This window comes from Tinamus guttatus, unplaced genomic scaffold (assembly GCF_059628265.1).
Source record: "Tinamus guttatus ecotype Peru unplaced genomic scaffold, ASM5962826v1 Tinamus_guttatus_pri_ptg000364l, whole genome shotgun sequence".
NCBI classification, from domain to species: domain Eukaryota; kingdom Metazoa; phylum Chordata; class Aves; order Tinamiformes; family Tinamidae; genus Tinamus; species Tinamus guttatus.
The window spans coordinates 3372811-3390048 of record NW_028288898.1 but is presented as its reverse complement, the minus strand read 5'-3'; the positions used below and the strand labels follow the sequence as shown (position 1 = coordinate 3390048).

Sequence of the window (17238 nt, the reverse complement as noted above, 5' to 3'; positions counted from 1 at the left end):
TTAGGATTTTGGCCCAAGATGAGTGTCAAAGTGCCAGGCCTATAAACAGCAAGCCTATACTGATTCCTGAATATTGGCATAGTGCTGTTATCCTTAATCTTCTGCAGTTTCAGTAGTTTTCCAGTTTATTAAAATTGAAGGTCACTGGGTCCAAGAACTTGTTAAATGATTATTTTAGGACTGGGCTTAAGTTAATAGTACATGCCAACTTGAAACGCCATGCCCAACAGATCCTGGATAACATTCTTATTAGTTGCTAATTGGCTTCGAAGTACTTAATTATCCTCTTGTTTTTCAAATATGGAGAAAAGATATTTGTTGACCACTCCTATTTTTGCTTTTGTGCCATTATTTTGCCTGCTGTGTCCTTGAATGGTCTAGTTCCTTGGTTAGAGTGTGTGTTACTCTTGCATCCTCTCAGAAGCTGCCATCATTTTTTTAAGTGAATGGTTACTTTTTGTTTTCATAGTGAGTTCAGGTGGTTATTTGCATTCAATTCAGGATCTTTTGTGTTTGAAAATGTTAACCCTTGACCTTCTGAAAATAATTTTCCTTTCTAATTTTCCCTGTCTCTACTAACTCTTCAGCAATATCTCCTTTCCTTCCACTTCTTGCTTGCATTGTGGTGTTCTTCCATTTTTGTGGCTTTTGGCTTTAAAGAGTAGATATTTCTTCATCAAACTTCCTCACCACAGGGTGAACCCAAAAATAGGTAAAAAGGAATTTGTGTTTGTTTGCATTTTGCCAGGCTGGGCCTATAGAGCTTGAGTCAAAAACCCAAGTCCAAAATCAAAGCTCAAGTTCTCTTGGCTGCTGTTGAATTCGGAGCACGCCAATGTGTTTATGTAACATCACTTCTTTGCAGTCGTTGTCCAATACACCAGGGTACCACTAAGAGATGAGGAGATGATGCTGAAAAAATGTCTAGGGAGCCCTAGAAGCCCCGTAGTTGCCAAATGATGTGTTTTGGTGAAAGAGAAGGGTTGGCAGCTCTGGGCTGTCCTTTGAGATGCTTAAGTCCCATCTCAAAGACGGGTCCCAACTCAGCTGTGTCCTCGCACACAGCACCAAACTCTCCCCCTCATAACTGTATTTTTCCCTAAGTGTAGTCTCCGTAGGGGTGGATTTCCTGGACTTTGGGAAGGCTGGTGCTGCCTTTCCTTCTCTGCCCTCGGCACGAGCCGCTCTTAGTGGGATATCGGTCGCTGAATGGGATATTTCACGGGCAAAGGAGCAGTGAATATGGAGAGCTGAACGCCTGGTTCTTGTGGGTGCTCCTGTTCACGTTGGTTTTTGGGGGGTGTTTTCCTTAGCCCCCCCGCTGTTGTCCACCCTGCAGCTCCCTCCCAGTGTCTGCAAATCCAGAATTATTTAATAATAATCTCCCGGTCAGGGATCCTGGCAGAAGGGGGGAGAGGTGATTTAAACCACCCCTGTCATGTGCAGCAAATTCCCTGGAGCGCTGGGACAGATGGCCGGGCCTCGCCGGGGGACCAGCCCTGGCCACAGCAACGTCCCCGGGCGTCCTGTCCCCCCGCCACCGTCACGGCGCCAGGGCCGGCGGCGGCGACCCCCCCGGCAGCGCCCGGCCCCGTTTCCATCCATTCATGAATCCGTGACGTCAGGACGCGTCGCTGCTTCTTTGCAGCAGGCTGCAGGGGTGTGGGGGTGGAATTTCCTTTTATTTTGCAACACTTCCTTTCCCCCCCCCCCCTCTTTCCCCCTTTTCCTTTCCCTTTTCCCCCCTACCCTTCTATTTGCCTCCCGTCTTGCTAAAACCAGAAAATGGAGCGTGGCGCCGGGAGCCGGGATGCTGGTGAGTAGCCGGGGAAGCGGCGCCGGCGCCGTGTGCGCGCGGCTCTGCGTGCGCCCCGCGCCCGCCGCTGCCCTCGCCATGGGCTCGGGAAGGACGGAGGGATGCGGCGTTCGCCATGGGAAGGCACGGCAGGAAAGGCAGGAGGGATCCGCGCGCCTCGGGTTCCTCCGTCGCGGCAGGGAGACGGAGCAGCCGCCCTCGCCTGCCCCTCGCCTGCACCAGAGACATTTTTCGGTTACGGTTTTGCACGTTATCTTCCCTGCGGCCCCCCCTTAAAGGGGGAGGGAACGGCAATGGAGAATGGATATTTATGGAGCAGGCAGGGAAGGACACCAGAATTACCAGAGATGGTATAAGGAAGCCGAACTGTTCTTTTTTTCTTCCTTTTTTTTTTTTTTTTGCCTTCTAGGCAATTGTAATTTTTTTTATCTCATGAGCTAATGAATCAATTCTTCTGTCGTGTTCCAATAATGAATAATTTAAATTTCATCTTGAGAGGATGGGAGGGGGATGCGCTTCTCGTTGTACAGCCTAGTAGGAATTTGCTCTTTTATTCCTGCAAGCGGCCGCTCTGGCTGCTGTGCTGAACAGCTGATTTTTAACCCCCGGAGCCCCTACGAGAGGAGGGAGCAGGAGCATTTTGCCCAGTGCTACCAATGCCCCCTGGGGCAACTCTGGTCCTATTCTTGCTTACCCAAACGTAGAGCACGGTGACATTTTATTTTATTGAGTGAAATGAGGGGAAATGTTCTTTTTTTGGGGGAGACTGAAGGAAGGGGGGGGGTACTAAGCACTGCAACAGCTTCATCAAACCGAGCAATACATGTCTTAATAAAATAAAGTTGTGTGTGTTAAGTTCATCTGTAGAACGAGGACCTGGGGCTCCTGTGTTTGGGAATGTTAGCAGTCCTGGTTTGGGAGAAGAAACCCTGGAAAAGCCCAACGCTTGGATTTGGAGCTGGATTGATTTTAGGGTTAGCAGATAACTTGCAGCACAGAATATCTTGGAGGCCCTTGGATCATGTCTTAGATGCATGAGCTTCCCTAAATGTGTTTTAAAAACATGGGGGTTTGGTTTTTTCTTTTATATTTTTGTTTTTTCTGCTTGCATTTTTAACCTTTCTCTTTTGTCTCCCGCTGACAAGAGCCGTTAAGTGGCTTGTCTCCAGTGGATCAGAAAATTGGGTAGTGGTTGATTTGGGAATCTTTCCCTAGGTAAGCTGTTGCACAATTAGTGTTTGTGAAAATACGATTGTGCTCGAGGTAGTGATGGCATAAGAAAGGTTTTGCAGAATTTCCTGTCTTTTCTGGATTCCTGCAGGAAAGGAACCATGGTTGGACTGGAGAGAGCTGTCCCCATCACAGGCTTTTGCCAGGTTAGGTGTGAAACAGGTTTGCAGCTGCTCAAAACAGCAGAAGTTTAAATAAAGCTGCTTTATGAAAGGGTGTTTGTCAGTCCTGGAAACAGATGTAAGAGCAGGAGGGAAAGTGCGTGACCCTGGTGATGCACAGAGCACTCTGGCCAAGCCTTGCTTGGAGGAAGATGCGTTGCACTTGACGGGTTTTAAGACTTCCCATCGGTGTCCCAGGCCCAAGCTGACCCAAAATGCCCCCGAATTTGCGTCGAGGGAGATGTCCTCTGCGGGCTGGAGGCAGGAGCGCCACGCGGGTTTGCTCCTGCCCCGACGAACGCTCTGCAGCGCTTGCACCTCCATCCTCCCCGCCTGCGGCCGAGCTCTGCTGCAAGGCCGGAGGTGGGAGTGGGTTCGGAGGCAGGGAACAGGGAAAAGGAGTGAATGGCACCCGGGACCAGTGCGGTGCCTCGCGTGCCTTCACGTGGGATTGAGTCATTCTTTGCATTGCTGAAAAAACCTCCTTGAGGTTGATCTTCAACCTCAAAGATCTCTCAGCTGTTAATTGAACTTTGCACCACTCCTTGGGGGAAATTACAGTATTTGGTTTTAAAAGTGGAGGAGACAGCGAGGTAGGGTTTGGTGGTGGCCGTAGTGTGTTTTAATGGCTGAATGGGGCATTGCTAAGGAAGCTCTTAGGTGTCTGTGAGCTTAGCTTTGAATTTGGCTTTAGTAGTTGCAAAGTCTTGGAGTTTAAACACTGTAATTGGCTATTGTTATTTAGCAATGTAACGTGACTCTTTAATGAGGAAAAAATTGCAGAATTTTGCAGAGTGAAGAGCAGGAAGGACTAGAGCAAAGCGCAAAGCTGCGACTGGGTTTTAAATGCTGCTTTGTGCCATGAAGGCCGCTGGAAAGATGAAAGAGCAGAGCGTCGCTGCAGATTGTTTCCTGGTTTTGTTCTACCGTAGCTTCTCGTAGTAATTCAGGAGTTTGAGAGACTCAGCAGGGTTTAGTCTTACCTTTATGCCAGCTAATGGTTTAGAAATAGCGTCCATCAGCCCAGGGTGCAGGCGGTCCCGGGGCCGTGAGGCGTCGCCAAGCCTTGGACGGAGCCTGCCCACCACCTGCACGCAGGGAGAAGCAGAAGCCGCAGCCGGGCGCCGGGAGCCGAGTTTGGTGCTGCAGAGTCCTCGCGGCGGCGCTGCGCAGGCCCGGGCCGTCCTCGGCGTGCCGCCCCCTCCCCGCGGCCCCGAGCGGGGCGGGCGTCCTCGTTTCTGTCGGAGCGCGGCGCAGGAGCGCGGCGCAGGAGCGCGGGGCTCGTTACGCAACGTCCCTGCTCCGCTCCGCGCCGGCGGCTGCTTACGCAACGGCCGAGCCCGGGAGCGCGGCCCTGCCGCTCGCGCAGCGCCTCAGCGCGCCCAGAAACACCGTGTGCCGCAGAGGGGGAGCGCGCCCGAGCGGGGCGCCCAAAATCCCCCCTTATATAAGCGGCTTATTCCACACGCGGAGCCGCCGAGCCGCGGGTGAAACGGGAGTCAAGCCGGCTGCGCGGAAACGAGGCCAGGAGGTCTCCCCGCGCAGCACCGCTTCCTTGGCCGCCTTTTCGCCACAAGAAACGGGGTGCTTGGCTCTCTCCAAATCGCCTGGTCGTTCCCCAGCACCTCTCACCAGTTAGTGATCATATGGTGAAGGGGGTCGTGGTTGGATGTTTATCCTGTGGTTGTGGAGGTGGAAATCCCTTCCTCTGCTGAGACCTGGGGCAGATGCATGAGTTTCATGGAGCAGGAAGAGCCGGCACAGTTCTGGGAAGGGCAGGAATGCCCTGGGAACCTACTCTGACTCCCTGAAGGAGTGAAAAGTGTGTAAAAACGGATCCAACTGAGGCACACTGAGCTGATTTTGACAAGCAACCCTCTCTTTACCAGATATTCTTAAGGAAACATCACAGAGCCTAACAGGACAATAATGTTGGTTAAATGATATGGAATAAGAGCAGGGATAAATAGACGATAACATTGAACAATTTTTCACTGAAGGAGGAGTTGTCATAGGGCTGTTCTGGAGATTGCTCTGCTCGTTTTCTTTGCACCTTTTTTTCCCCTGTGCCTAGCATGGGAATACTCCGAAGCCAGGGCATTTCTCTCTGGAAAGCAAGCTCTTCGGGAGAGGAAAAATGTAAACAAATTGTGGAGAGTACTAGAAAGCTGTCATGGAAGTGGGTGATAAGATAACAGTCAAATTCAACGTTGATTAGATACCATTTAATATTAACATTGTGTATACAGCAATTAGCCTCTGAATGATCTTTTCTCACTCAGGAATGAGATTTTAAGGTTCTAGCAGACCTATGGAAAAATTAGTGTACTGAAGTGTGCTTTGAAATCTCACAGGATTTATTAGTAATTATAAGTCATCATTAGGTAAAAATTGAAAAACAAAACATCTTCCTTATGCCTTTGTGTGTCCCTGTTGTGACCCACATTTATATTTTTGTTTATATTTTTGAGGCGTTAGTCTAAAGAAATGGAAAAAGTGCAGAGAAGGGTGGTGCGGGGCACTGTACAACTCTTATGGGATGGATGAGGGGGAAAGGGGCTGTCGGAGGGGGGGTTGTGGCAGGTGCTCTCTAAGATCACACGACATCCAGAAGACAAATGTTGTTGACACAGTGATGAAGTGTCTGTTTGACAAAGGGAATTAGCAGGTAAGGGCTTCAAAGCAAGCAGTAGTTGATGTTATGTTATGTAACATGTGGTTAAGCTACAGAATTTCTTGCCCAAGGGTAGTAATTGCTAAATTTTTCTGGACTAAAAAGCTCTTTGATGTATTTGTGCAGGAAACTATACAGAGTGGGCTATAAAACAGAAAAAATAATGTGGATATGGTTGCTGCAGAAAGTTGGTGAGCTGCAGATCCTTGGGACTTGGATGGGACTGTCCTGGGAGGCCTCCCTGTCTGCAGATCCTTGCTCCATGGAAGCAGGTGATGGGGCTAGATGAGCCCTTGGTTCCTGTGTGGCATAGATTCTCCCTATGCTATGGTCTGGGTGCTACTTATTTCTTAAGGCTTCTTTGGAATATATGAGGTGCACAGTACTTGATTTCAGCTATTCAGCTCTTTCAGCTATGTTTCTTGGCTGCTGCACTGCACTATTTCTGTCAGCAAAGGTTCAGACCAGAAACGTAGGAAGGCTGGTTGTTCTCATGCATACCATTGTGATATACTTTGTCTCTCTCTCTCTGTAAAGGCATTTTTACCGAAAATGACAGATCCCTATTTGTTTGGGGATACTCAGTTCGTTCAGTGTGTAGAGGCTGTAAGGCTCATTTAACTCAACAGACACATGAATCCTCATTTCGTTGTCGTAGTTTGCATGTAGCTTCCTGCAACATGCAGTTACACACCTGGCATTTCACATACTTGATCCCTGCAGCTGCATTAGATTCTGCAAACATTTTAGTATCTGATAGTTGTGAAGCCTGAGCAATAGCTACCACGTAGCTCAGAAGGTAACGGGACTTTATAAACAGCTTTTTGGTGGTTTTGTGCCAGCTGCAGCTTCGAGTGGGCGTTGAGGGGTGTCCCAAGCCCGGAGCACTGGGACGTTTATCGCCTGCAGTAGGTATCAGTGCAGAGAGGTCTCGCTGCAGACCCGTAGCCATCGGGATGCAGGGGACAAAGCCGGCGGAGCAGGAAAACCCGCGGCAGCCGCAGGTCCGAGCGTGAGCGCAACGCGGGCAGGAGCCCCCGCTGTCCGGGATGCGCCACGGATCAGCCCGCTGCCTCCTGCCAGCCGCTGCTCTGCATGCCATGAACGGGGATCACAGGAGTACGTGAGCACCTCACTTTCCTGGGATGCGCGAGCGCAGGTCGCGTTTGACTCCATCATGAGAGAAACCGTTTCAGGGAGATTCCCCTGGTGTTACCAGACACTCGTGCTGTTGGGAAGCTGGGGGGAGCGCATTGTGCGCGGGCAGCCTCCATGGCACGCGGAGCTGCTGGGCTGTGGGCTGGAGTTCTGCTTCGCTGCCCTGTTTTTAGCAGGGCTCCTTGAAGGAGACACTTTCGCTGCGACCCCTCTGTCTGACGTGTTCCCTACTGTCTGGGCACGGCAGATCTTGGCTTGGGAAATCGCCTGGCTGCAAAGGGAGCTCTTCACAGGAACGTGGGATTGTACAAAAGGACAGGGAGCCTTGCAGCTCTTTATAGGCCTAAAATAACTTTTTTTAGCCGCAGAGTGCACAAACTCATCGGAACAGCTCAAACGGGAGGCTCTGCCTGGGCGTCCGCCGCCGCAGAGGCGCCCGGTGAAGTCGGGGCGTCTCAGACGGGCGCCCGAGCCTCCTGCCCGCGCGCGCGGCCTCCACCTCTCACTGCCCCGAGGCCGCTGCAGCGCAGGTGTCACCCACGTGAGAAGGGAGCCCTGCTCCGCGGTACTTCCCACCATGGAGCCTCGGAGAAAGCCCACAGGGCAAATGATCTGCATGGACTGAGGCTTCAAACTGTCAGGAAAAGGGTTTTTGCCTTGAAAGAAACTGATGTGTACACACACACACACATATATGTGTATACACACACACACACTCACGTACGTATGTATATGCACCCGTACCTGTGCATATAGAGCTCAGTATTACGAAGCTCAGCAATACTGCGGGTGCTCTGATCGAAGAAGCAGGGGAGGCAGGATAATGAAGCTTGAAAAACTGCCTTTACCCCCTGTATAATGAGATGGCGAGGTCAAAGAAAACCTGATTTGTCTGTGGAAATCAAATTTTGCAAAGGGGAGACGGTGTTCATTGCAGGATCTATTGTAATGTGAGACTATCTTAAAAAAAAAAAAAAAAATCACTTCCCTGGCAAGCCCGTGTCAATGTGCTGTGGCAGCAGCTGCCTTCTCCAGCAGATCAGAACTGTTCCCTTCCTTCTGGACGGATCCATGGTCCTTTTGGAATACCAGCTGCCTCCTTGTGCCCTCAAAGTAGGGAGCTCCCTGCGACCTCCTCAAAATCAGTAGTAAGTACCTACGTAGGGCCACATGGAGCCAATTTGAACATGGGTGTTCACCTCTTTTATGGCCCCTGTCTCCTCCTGCTCTCCATGAAGCTGGCACAGGAGGATCTGGTAGCTGTATCCACCTGAAACGCCTGTGCCGATCAGGGTAACGTATCCACATCGTGGGGCTTCGTGCACCAGCAGAAGGTGAAAGGGGAGCTTAACTTCCCAAGCAGTGCTGAGAAGTGTGTTGGGGAGGGTGATGTACCCTCATAATCCATCCGGAACTAGGAAGACGGGAAACGCGTGCGTTTCGGTGCGAGGGCTGCTCTCCCCGTCGCATCAGGAGGCAGGAAACGGCATAGGAAGGCGAGAGCCAAATCCCAGCCCGCGTTGAGCGGGGTGTTTGGAGACCCGTGGAGCAGTAAAACCATTTTATCTTCTAAATCCTCTTTAACGCTTGTGCTCTTCTCGTTATTTAAATTTGGAAGGCTTTGCTTGGGGTGCTTTTTGCTCACCTTCTTGCTTTGGCTCTTATTTTAGGGTTTCTTGCAGGGGAAAATGAGGCTGAGTTTTTATCCAGCCTGCCTAATATTCCACAGTGTAAAAGCAGCGGTGTTGGCCACAGCTTTCTTTCCTGTGAGGACCCATTTGCCTCTCTGTGGCTCGTGGATGTGAGCAGGGGGGCAGCCAGGAGCCCCGAGCTGGGGTCGTTTGGGTGTTTGTGCAGTTTCTGATGCCAGGGAGCCCACACTGCAAGGCTGGGGAGGAACCAGCCTCGCTTCCCACTGCTGGGTTGAATTCACTGACTTTACAGCCTCAGTGACATTCCCTTAATGATGCTTCTGTGTAGCCCCCGTGTGAGCAGGCAGAAATAGGTGAAGATGGAGCAGGTTCCTGGATGTTCCTGTTGGAGCTCGTCTCCCACAGACGCTGCCGTGACAAGGAGGAGCTTTCCGGACACCCACTCCAAGTTCTTACCTCGCGTCTCGGACATGGTTTCACCCCGAGAAGCCCCGGGCCGTGAGCTGTTCCCTGACGATTGGCTGCAGGTGACCTGGCCTCCTCGTTCTTCCTTTCGGTGGTTGTTTGCAGAGCCCAGGACTTTGTACCCCACGCGATTATCTTGCTATTGAGCAAGATAGTTTCTCTTTGCCATTTTTTTTTCCTTTCCTCTCTCAACTTCAGGTGGAATTTAAGATCAGCCTTTGTTCTGCTCCAGGCTGAATGCACTTAACCACTTCTGGCACCAAGTCGGAGGGTTTTTTTTTCCCATAAGTGGATCTGGCTTGTAGGAATAAGTTGCAAGGAGAGAGAGATGGAGAGACTTGTCCAAAGGGACACCTGCTCTCAGTTTATATACAGGCTGCCTCTGACTTTGGAGCAGCAGGAGATGATCCTCAGGCTTGCAGAGGAAGGGCTATCAGATGCGCTGCTCTTGAGTAATCATTTTAAGGCTAACAAACAGTTTTAAGCATGTAACATTTTACTACATCCTCCTTGGAGAGGAGAAAAGCGAAGGGCTGGAATCATCCTGACTAGGGGGAGCTCTGGAGAGCAGGTACAGACTATCCCTGGGTGGCTTTGGGATGTGGGTACCACTGTGCTTTGGTTCTTGGGGGTTGGCAGGGCAATCCTGATCTTGGGGACTGTGCCAGACCCCAAAACTGTGCCTGGACTCAACGCACAGCAGAGCTGGGGAGCTCCTGAGGGTCAGCTGCAGCCTGTTGAAGGCTATATCGTAACCACGAGGAGATGGTTCTTTGCTGTAAGAAGTCTTGACAAGTTTTGACCCTCAGGCTTTTCAGTAAAAATTGTGTTGTCTCTTTCCCAGGCCGTTTTTGCTGTAGATTGCCCTGGGAACATTTTTCTCAGTAACGATTGTGCTTTATGTGAGTGGAGTTTCTGTAGGAATCATTTGTTTCCTTTGTCTATATAATAACTTACTAAGTAACAGCAGTCCTCTGGTATTGCTAGTTAATTATCAGCCCATCTTTGCAGAAGTGCTTTGTGAAGATACTTTAATTGGAATATTGTTCTTTTATTCCTCTCATTCCAGGTACTGGGTCCCCGTGTCGCATCTGAATGGCATTGTGCTAATTCTCTAAGTACCAAATCAGCCCGTCTTCTTGATGCACCCTCACAGCATCATGGCCAGCACTCAGGAGCGCCTGAGCTTGTCTTCCTCTCCCAACTCGATCTGCAAAGCTCTCTGTGAAGAGAAGGACTTGAGCAGGCTGCACGATGAGCGCCCGCCTGCGGGCCCCCGCGCGTCGCCCGAGCTCGTGGAGGACGCGCGCGAGAAGGGCTTGCTGCCCGCGGAGCTGCTGGAGAGCGTGAGCAGCCCCGGCACCGCCGCCGTGCTCACCAGCATCAGCGAGGACTCCAGGGAGCACTTTGAGAACAGCGTGCTGCAGCTGCGGGAGCAGGAGGAACCCGAAACACCCATTCCTCAGGGCAACAGGAGCACTGTGGACGGAGAAGGCAACAGCGGGGCGGATGACGTTAAGGTCCAGTTCAACAGGTCGGGCAGCGGCAGCGGTGGGTTTCTCGAGGGGCTTTTTGGCTGCCTCAGACCGGTGTGGAACATCATAGGCAAGGCGTATTCCACGGACTACAAACTGCAACAGCAAGGTAAGCAAGGGAGCCGGGCTTCGTTTCTCCTGGGGGGAATATGTGAAGAGGAGGAGATCAACCGCAGGCCTTTTCCCAGCTCCTTGTGTGACCATTTTTGTCTGATATTGCCCTCTTATGAGTTTGCAAAGAGAAATCCTGCGTAGACATCCAACAACCATCGCCTGCAGCAATGGCAGCTAGTGACAGAGGAAAAACCTGCGTGTTCCAGGCCATGCCTTGGACCCTTGTGGCAGTCTGAAGTTGAACCAAGCGTTGGCGGAAGTGAGGATTAGAAATGACTGGCAAACACTGGGGTCCTACCAGCGTGTTTGCTTTTGCCCTCTTCCCGTATCATGTGAGCTTGACCCGGGTGTTTCTCCTACATGTATTTGTGAAGGCTCTGTGCCAGGGAGCAGAAGTACTGCTTGTCTCGGAGCATGTTGCTTCTATGCCTTTTGGTCCAGAGTAGATCACACTTTTTTTTTTTTTTTTATGTATTTCCATGAAAAGGTATGTAGTTTGGGACTGAATAATGTCACAAATAATCACATACTTACATTTTAAGTGGCTACTGGATGCTGAGGAGCAGAGTGTCTAATGACTGTGGTGTCTAATTCCTCCCCTAGCACAGGGGGAGGGAACAGGCAGATGGAAATAGCACAAGCTGTTGCTTGAATTAAGGAGCTGAACTGCTTGAGGCATCGTCGTACCACGAGTGGGAGCAGCCTGGGCCCCAGGCCCTGCCGTGGGGCAGCGCTCTCCTGCGTGGCCATCGTCATGGCTCAGGATTAGTAACGCGCTTTTCCAACACGGACAAGCTCTTGGAAAACTGGTTGTTACCATTTGAGATGGTCTGTATCTGAAACGCACCGTTTTAGTGGGGAAAATGGTGAAAACGCGATTTGTGTGGACAAGTTTCCTGCAGAAATTATGAAATAAACATAAAATCTCCTAGTTAAATATATAGATGTAAGTGGGATCATGAGGGCTTCTTGATCAGCCATCTGACAGAGTGGACTCACCAAAGGCTGCACCGCATCTGCAAACAGCCACACCAAAGCATCCTTGAACCCAAAGCAACAGAGTTACACCTGGCAAGGGTTTGTTTGGGGCAAAACGAAGCTGTTAAACAGAGGTCTGGGTTGAGGCAGGCTTGGAGCTCTTTCTGGTTCTCAGCTTGGGGCAGAGAAATCCCTCTCTGCAGGGATTGCAGAAGGGCAGGGACCATCCTGAGCAGGGGCAGCCTCTTGTGCACAGGACTTACCTGCTGAGCAAGAGCTCGCTTGTGTTGCAGCTCCTCCAGAGCGTGCAGTTTCTGTCAAAATTGGTCCTAAGCTTGTAGGCCTGTGTTGGACTCCGTCATGTGTGGTTAAGACTCCAAATAAAAAACATGACTGCAGATTCCTTGGGAAATTAGCATGTCTGGGAGGGCTGTGCACCATGGAGCTGGACATGGTTAGTCCTGGAAGAGGAGGAGTCTGGTGGGGAGCCCCTTGTAAAGGCAAAGGAGCTGCTGAACAGTCAACGTCATTCAGGGGAGGCTTCCTTTGAAGGCAGGTTGTATATGGAGGTTTCCATATATCAGTGTGATGCCTCTTTGGCTTGTATGCCCAGTTTCTTTATGTGAAGCTGACCTTTTCCATGGAAAGGACACGCACATGCTTGCTTGCTGTCTAGCAACAAATAACATTTTTTTGCTATAACCTGATATGATGAAGAGAACACAGTGTGTGTGTGTGTGTGGTGTTTTCAAATGAATATTCATAGTTTGGGGGCTTCAGCCCCTGTTTTTAGGTGGTGTTTCAGAGCAAGAGTTTCAAGGAAGTGCCCTCTGAGGCAGAGCGGTTGCATTTTGGGCATCATTGGGACAGGTCTCCCTCGGCTGTGCTGGAGACCTCAGTCTAACATGTGCTTTGATGGTCTCTAGGGGATCCCTTCTGTTAGGTGAAAGCTGATCCCAGAGAAGGTTTAAGCGCTAACTCATGCAAATGAACTGCTGGGAATGTTGTATTTTAGGGGATCCTGTTGGTCCAGGGGTGGATTTACCATCCCTGCGTTCATTTGTGCATAAACCTGGCGAGCAAGGTGCTGTTTCAAGTGTTTTTGGTCGTGGCTTTTTGGGAATGGGGGCTGATTTTTGTTGTGATGCCAGTGCTGGTGAGCGGCCAGGGCTGGCAAACAACGAAAATTCCTTCCAAACAGGTCGGCTCCATGGCTCGGCCTGCCATGTGGCTTCCTCGCCGTGGCAAAGGCGCTCCCGCCGTTCTGCTCACGTGGCTCCTAGTCCCCATACAAACGCAGGGTGTTGCTCTGCTGTCCTTTTGCTGCTGAACTTTCACTTATTTAGCGGAAATTTCTCATGGGTCTGTTCAGGGCGAACCTAGAATACAGACTACCCCTCCGGGGCACCAGGAGGGCCACCCCAGCCCTGAACCTGTGGGGTCTCGGAAGCCGTCGCGCCAAGCAGCGTCGCAGCCTTCCGAAGCGGGGCTGGCAGGACAGCCCGGCCTCGCTTGGGATGTCCCGCCGCGTCTCCGCGCCGAAGCGTCGTCCCTCCAGGCAGGCCTCGCTGCTGGGGCCGGGCTGTGCGCGGTGTTTTGCTCTCGGGCCGAATGTGGAGGCCATGGTGGAGCTCCCTGCGCTGCTCTCCAGGGAAGGGCTGTGCTCTTGGCTCCCGGCAGGACTGGGGTGCCTCTCCGGTGGTGTATCCCAAGCCCCCTTCTTTCCAGCCTTGCCCCTCAGTGGAACCACGAACTCGATTTTTCAACGCCAAACCTTGTCAAGGTCCTTGAGGGTAGTTCTGAGAGCCGTAGAGAGCGTTTGCCTGGGGAGTTTATATGTGTTTAACAGGTGAGTTTGTTGCAGCAGACGACCGTGGCCTGCCCCGCTGATACTGACAGACTCTGGTTTCCAGCTGAACATAGTTCACTGCTTTTCTCACCCAGCCTCAGTTTTTCAGGGAAGTTTTCAGTGCTCCTTGTGTTTTGTGAGCCAAACTCATCTCTGAGGCTGGCTGTCCGGAAATGCAGCGACACGTTCCTGTACAATAAAAGGGGGTTTAGGTGGTTTTTGTCTTATCACGGTGCTGTATGGGCTGGTTCTTTGTTCTCCTTGCATTTCCAGCAGCTGCAGGATGCTTCCCTGGGGAGTGTGTGATTGCTGTTGCCCCTAATGCTCTTCCCTGAGCTCTGGCCCTGCTTGTGAGGGAGCAGGTGGGATATTCAGACCCTGCCCCATCAGGAAAGGAGCTTTCTTACCAAATATACCCTGTGTGACTCTGCAGGAGCAGCTATGAATGTCTGCTGACTTTGTCTGCAGTCTTTTTTACCTTCACAAAAGGCTATAAGGAATATTAAGAGCCAGTTAAGGCTCCTAAGTGATATCAGCCATTACTAGGCACAGACTCCGGGTGCTTCAGGGAAATAAATGGCAAAATTGTGGGGCTTTTGGAGGGAAATACATCTTCTCCTATGCAAAGGAAGTACGATTTCATTACAGTGGAATAGTTTCAGTACTGCCTGGCAGAAAACACAGTTCATCGAGGAACACAAAGCAGCAGCCACACAGGCCACCATCTTTCAGGAGCAAAGTATTTGTGATGTGAAAATAAATGCAGATCCTCTCTCGATTTCTCTATGAATGTATTGTTTAATTTAAGGACTGTCTTAAGTGACAAGACATGTTTGAGTTGCACAAAGAACGATGCTTATTCTAAAATACTTGAATGACTTTTGGTTGGGATGGTGGTTGTAGCATGTGGAAAGCATATTCCGTGGCTTGGTTTGTGGGGATGGCTTAGGATGAGATGCAGAAGAAGAGTTACCATTCCTATTAGGTGGGCACTATAACCCTCTCAGTGTCCTTGTGTTCTGGAAAAGGGAGGATGGGGATTGACCCCCGCCTGTCCCCAGGGGCTGGGGGACGCGGCCCGTCCCCACGCGCGTCCTGCCGAGCGCTGCGGGCTCCCTTCTCCTTTCCGTATCCTCACGTAACGCGAGGCTGCCAGCACGTGTCTGCATGCAAAGTGCTTGCGTGCCTGAAGGAACGTGAGCAGAAGACGGAGTTTGTGTAATGTTAAGGTAACTTAAAGATAACAGGCACTGAAGCTTTCTGTTTGGATGGGCACAACTGTCTTGAAGTGGTTCAAACCATGTTACCGGACTGCTCTAGCAGCCCCCAGCAAGGTGTGTGCAGGCACCCAAGAGCCTTTCCCTTAGTGCCCCTTTGCCCATGTGGCAATACACAGCGTTGGCGTGGGGAAGACTGACCAGCAGCGGTGCCTGTTATTCTGCTGCTGTGATTATTATTATTATTATTGTGTTTTTTGTTCTCATCTGTGCTTTTCAAGGCGGATATGTGCTCGAGAGCAGATAGTACCATTCCTGGTAGGCTGGGAGCAGGGGAACGCTGTCTAAGTTGCAAACATGGTGTCTCAGGCACGTTAAGCTGTTGTCTGCCAAGTCAAAGCAGCTCCTGCTGCTGTTGGAAAGAGGTGGTGGCTCTGTGGAAGAGCAGCAGAGAGGGGGAGGAGGAGGAGGCTGAAGGCAGGTGTCATGGGAGAAGGGGGTGCTGACGCTCCCTGCGGTATCTTGGGGAGATTCTGCTTCTCTCCCCCAGCAAAATCCATCTCCAGAGCTACCCAAGGTGCTGCCCCGGGGTGACCTCCCGGCGGAGGAGCTTTGTGAACCTGTTGTCTGAAGCTGTTCCCTTGCCTGGCTGTTGTAGACACGTGGGAGGTGCCGTTTGAGGAGATCTCGGAGCTGCAGTGGCTGGGCAGCGGCGCGCAGGGAGCGGTTTTCCTGGGCAAATTCCGAGCAGAGGAGGTGGCCATCAAGAAAGTGAGAGACCAGAACGAGACGGATATCAAGCACTTGCGGAAGCTCAAACATCCGAACATCATTGCCTTCAAGTAGGTTGTGGGGTCTGCTAGAACCGTGTTAACACCACCCCTATCGAGGGAGGGAGTGGTAGCTCTTATGCTCTGGCCAGATTTTTAATTCTGGGATCAAGTTGTCTGCAGGACAGAGTGGGCAGATGCCCTTTGCTTCCTCCTTCAAATTGGCCGTTGCTGTGAAAGGGAAGCTGTGGGCCCCACTCCTGCCCAATGCTGCCCTTTGGGCATGCTAACAAAATGCATGCTGTGAAGCCTGCCCACGTGCAGATGATCCAAGGAAACCACCTGCAGCCTCCAGTGAGGTTCCTCGTGTGCCAAGCACACCAAAAACCTTCCTCTTTCCTACTCACTAAGGAGAGCTGGTAGCCAAAGCTTGCCCAGGCTGAGGTTCCTCGTGTGCCAAGCACACCAAAACCTTCCTCTTTCCTACTCGCTAAGGAGAGCTGGTAGCCAAAGCTTGCCCAGGCAGAGCAAGGAGGCTGCTCTCCTGGCCCCTGACTGCCACGTTTAAGAGCTGCTCGGGGGGTTGCCCCGTGCTGATCCTCGCTCCGTGCTGGTTCTTTGACAGGGGAGTGTGCACCCAAGCCCCGTGCTACTGCATCATCATGGAGTACTGCGCGCACGGGCAGCTCTACGAGGTGCTGCGCGCGGGGCGGAAGGTCACGCCGCGGCTGCTGGTGGACTGGTCCACGGGGATTGCCAGCGGCATGAACTACCTGCACCTGCACAAAATCATCCATCGAGACCTCAAGTCGCCCAAGTGAGTCTCTGGCTCCTCTAATCACCCCCTGATGTTTTAACTTGGGTTACCTCACCGTGACTTGCTGATTTGCAAGTGTGGAGCTGCTGGGTTGGATCCCTGGATTTGTGAATTTGAGGCTTAGCTTTAGTGTTCAAGGACCACGCTGGCCAACTGGCTTCAGAGTGCCTTGGTTATTGCCAAGAGTAAGTGCTACGTGCAGCTCTCTGCGTCCTTGCAGGATTTGGAGATGTGTTCCTGAAAGTCTCTTGTAGAAGTAGAAAACTTTCAGAGTGCTGATTTCTTTCTTTTTTTTTTTTTTTTTTTTTTTTTCTTTCCAGTGTTTTAGTTACACACACAGATGCAGTAAAAATCTCTGATTTCGGTACATCTAAAGAACTTAGTGATAAAAGTACAAAAATGTCTTTTGCGGGTACTGTGGCTTGGATGGCCCCGGAGGTGATACGCAACGAGCCTGTCTCTGAAAAGGTGGATATCTGGTGAGTAGTGTTGTTGTTTGTTTTATTAAATGTTTTCACTTTGTTTAGCCACTTGCTTTTTCAGTGGTCATGTATTCAGTACTTTTTTTTATTATTATTTTTATTACCTTATGGGTGGGGATAGCTTGTTCTCTGGAGTATTTCATTCTCAAAAGATATGTCCTGAACCCTGTTACTGAACCGTGGGCTAAAATGACAAGACAAATGACACGTGCGAAAGCTTGAAAAACTTCTGCTGGCTTGAAGGGTCCAACCATCTTTTCCTTTCTGCACGCTGGCTGTTACATGTACAGCCACGGGAATATAGTCTGCTGGAACTAACC

The 17238-nt window shown here is 51.0% G+C and overlaps 1 protein-coding gene across 2 annotated transcripts in view; it reads left to right on the top strand.

The window, feature by feature from the left end:
- Nucleotides 1–17238, top strand: part of MAP3K13 (mitogen-activated protein kinase kinase kinase 13) — a 46739-nt gene that overhangs the window by 17869 nt on the left and 11632 nt on the right. For both annotated transcript variants that reach the window (XM_088530274.1, XM_088530273.1), the window contains 4 exons: nt 10226–10800; nt 15508–15691; nt 16245–16436; nt 16757–16915. In XM_088530274.1, the coding sequence (XP_088386400.1) occupies nt 10299–10800; nt 15508–15691; nt 16245–16436; nt 16757–16915 (1037 nt within the window). In that variant the 5' untranslated portion in view covers nt 10226–10298. The remainder of the gene's footprint in view (nt 1–10225; nt 10801–15507; nt 15692–16244; nt 16437–16756; nt 16916–17238) is intronic.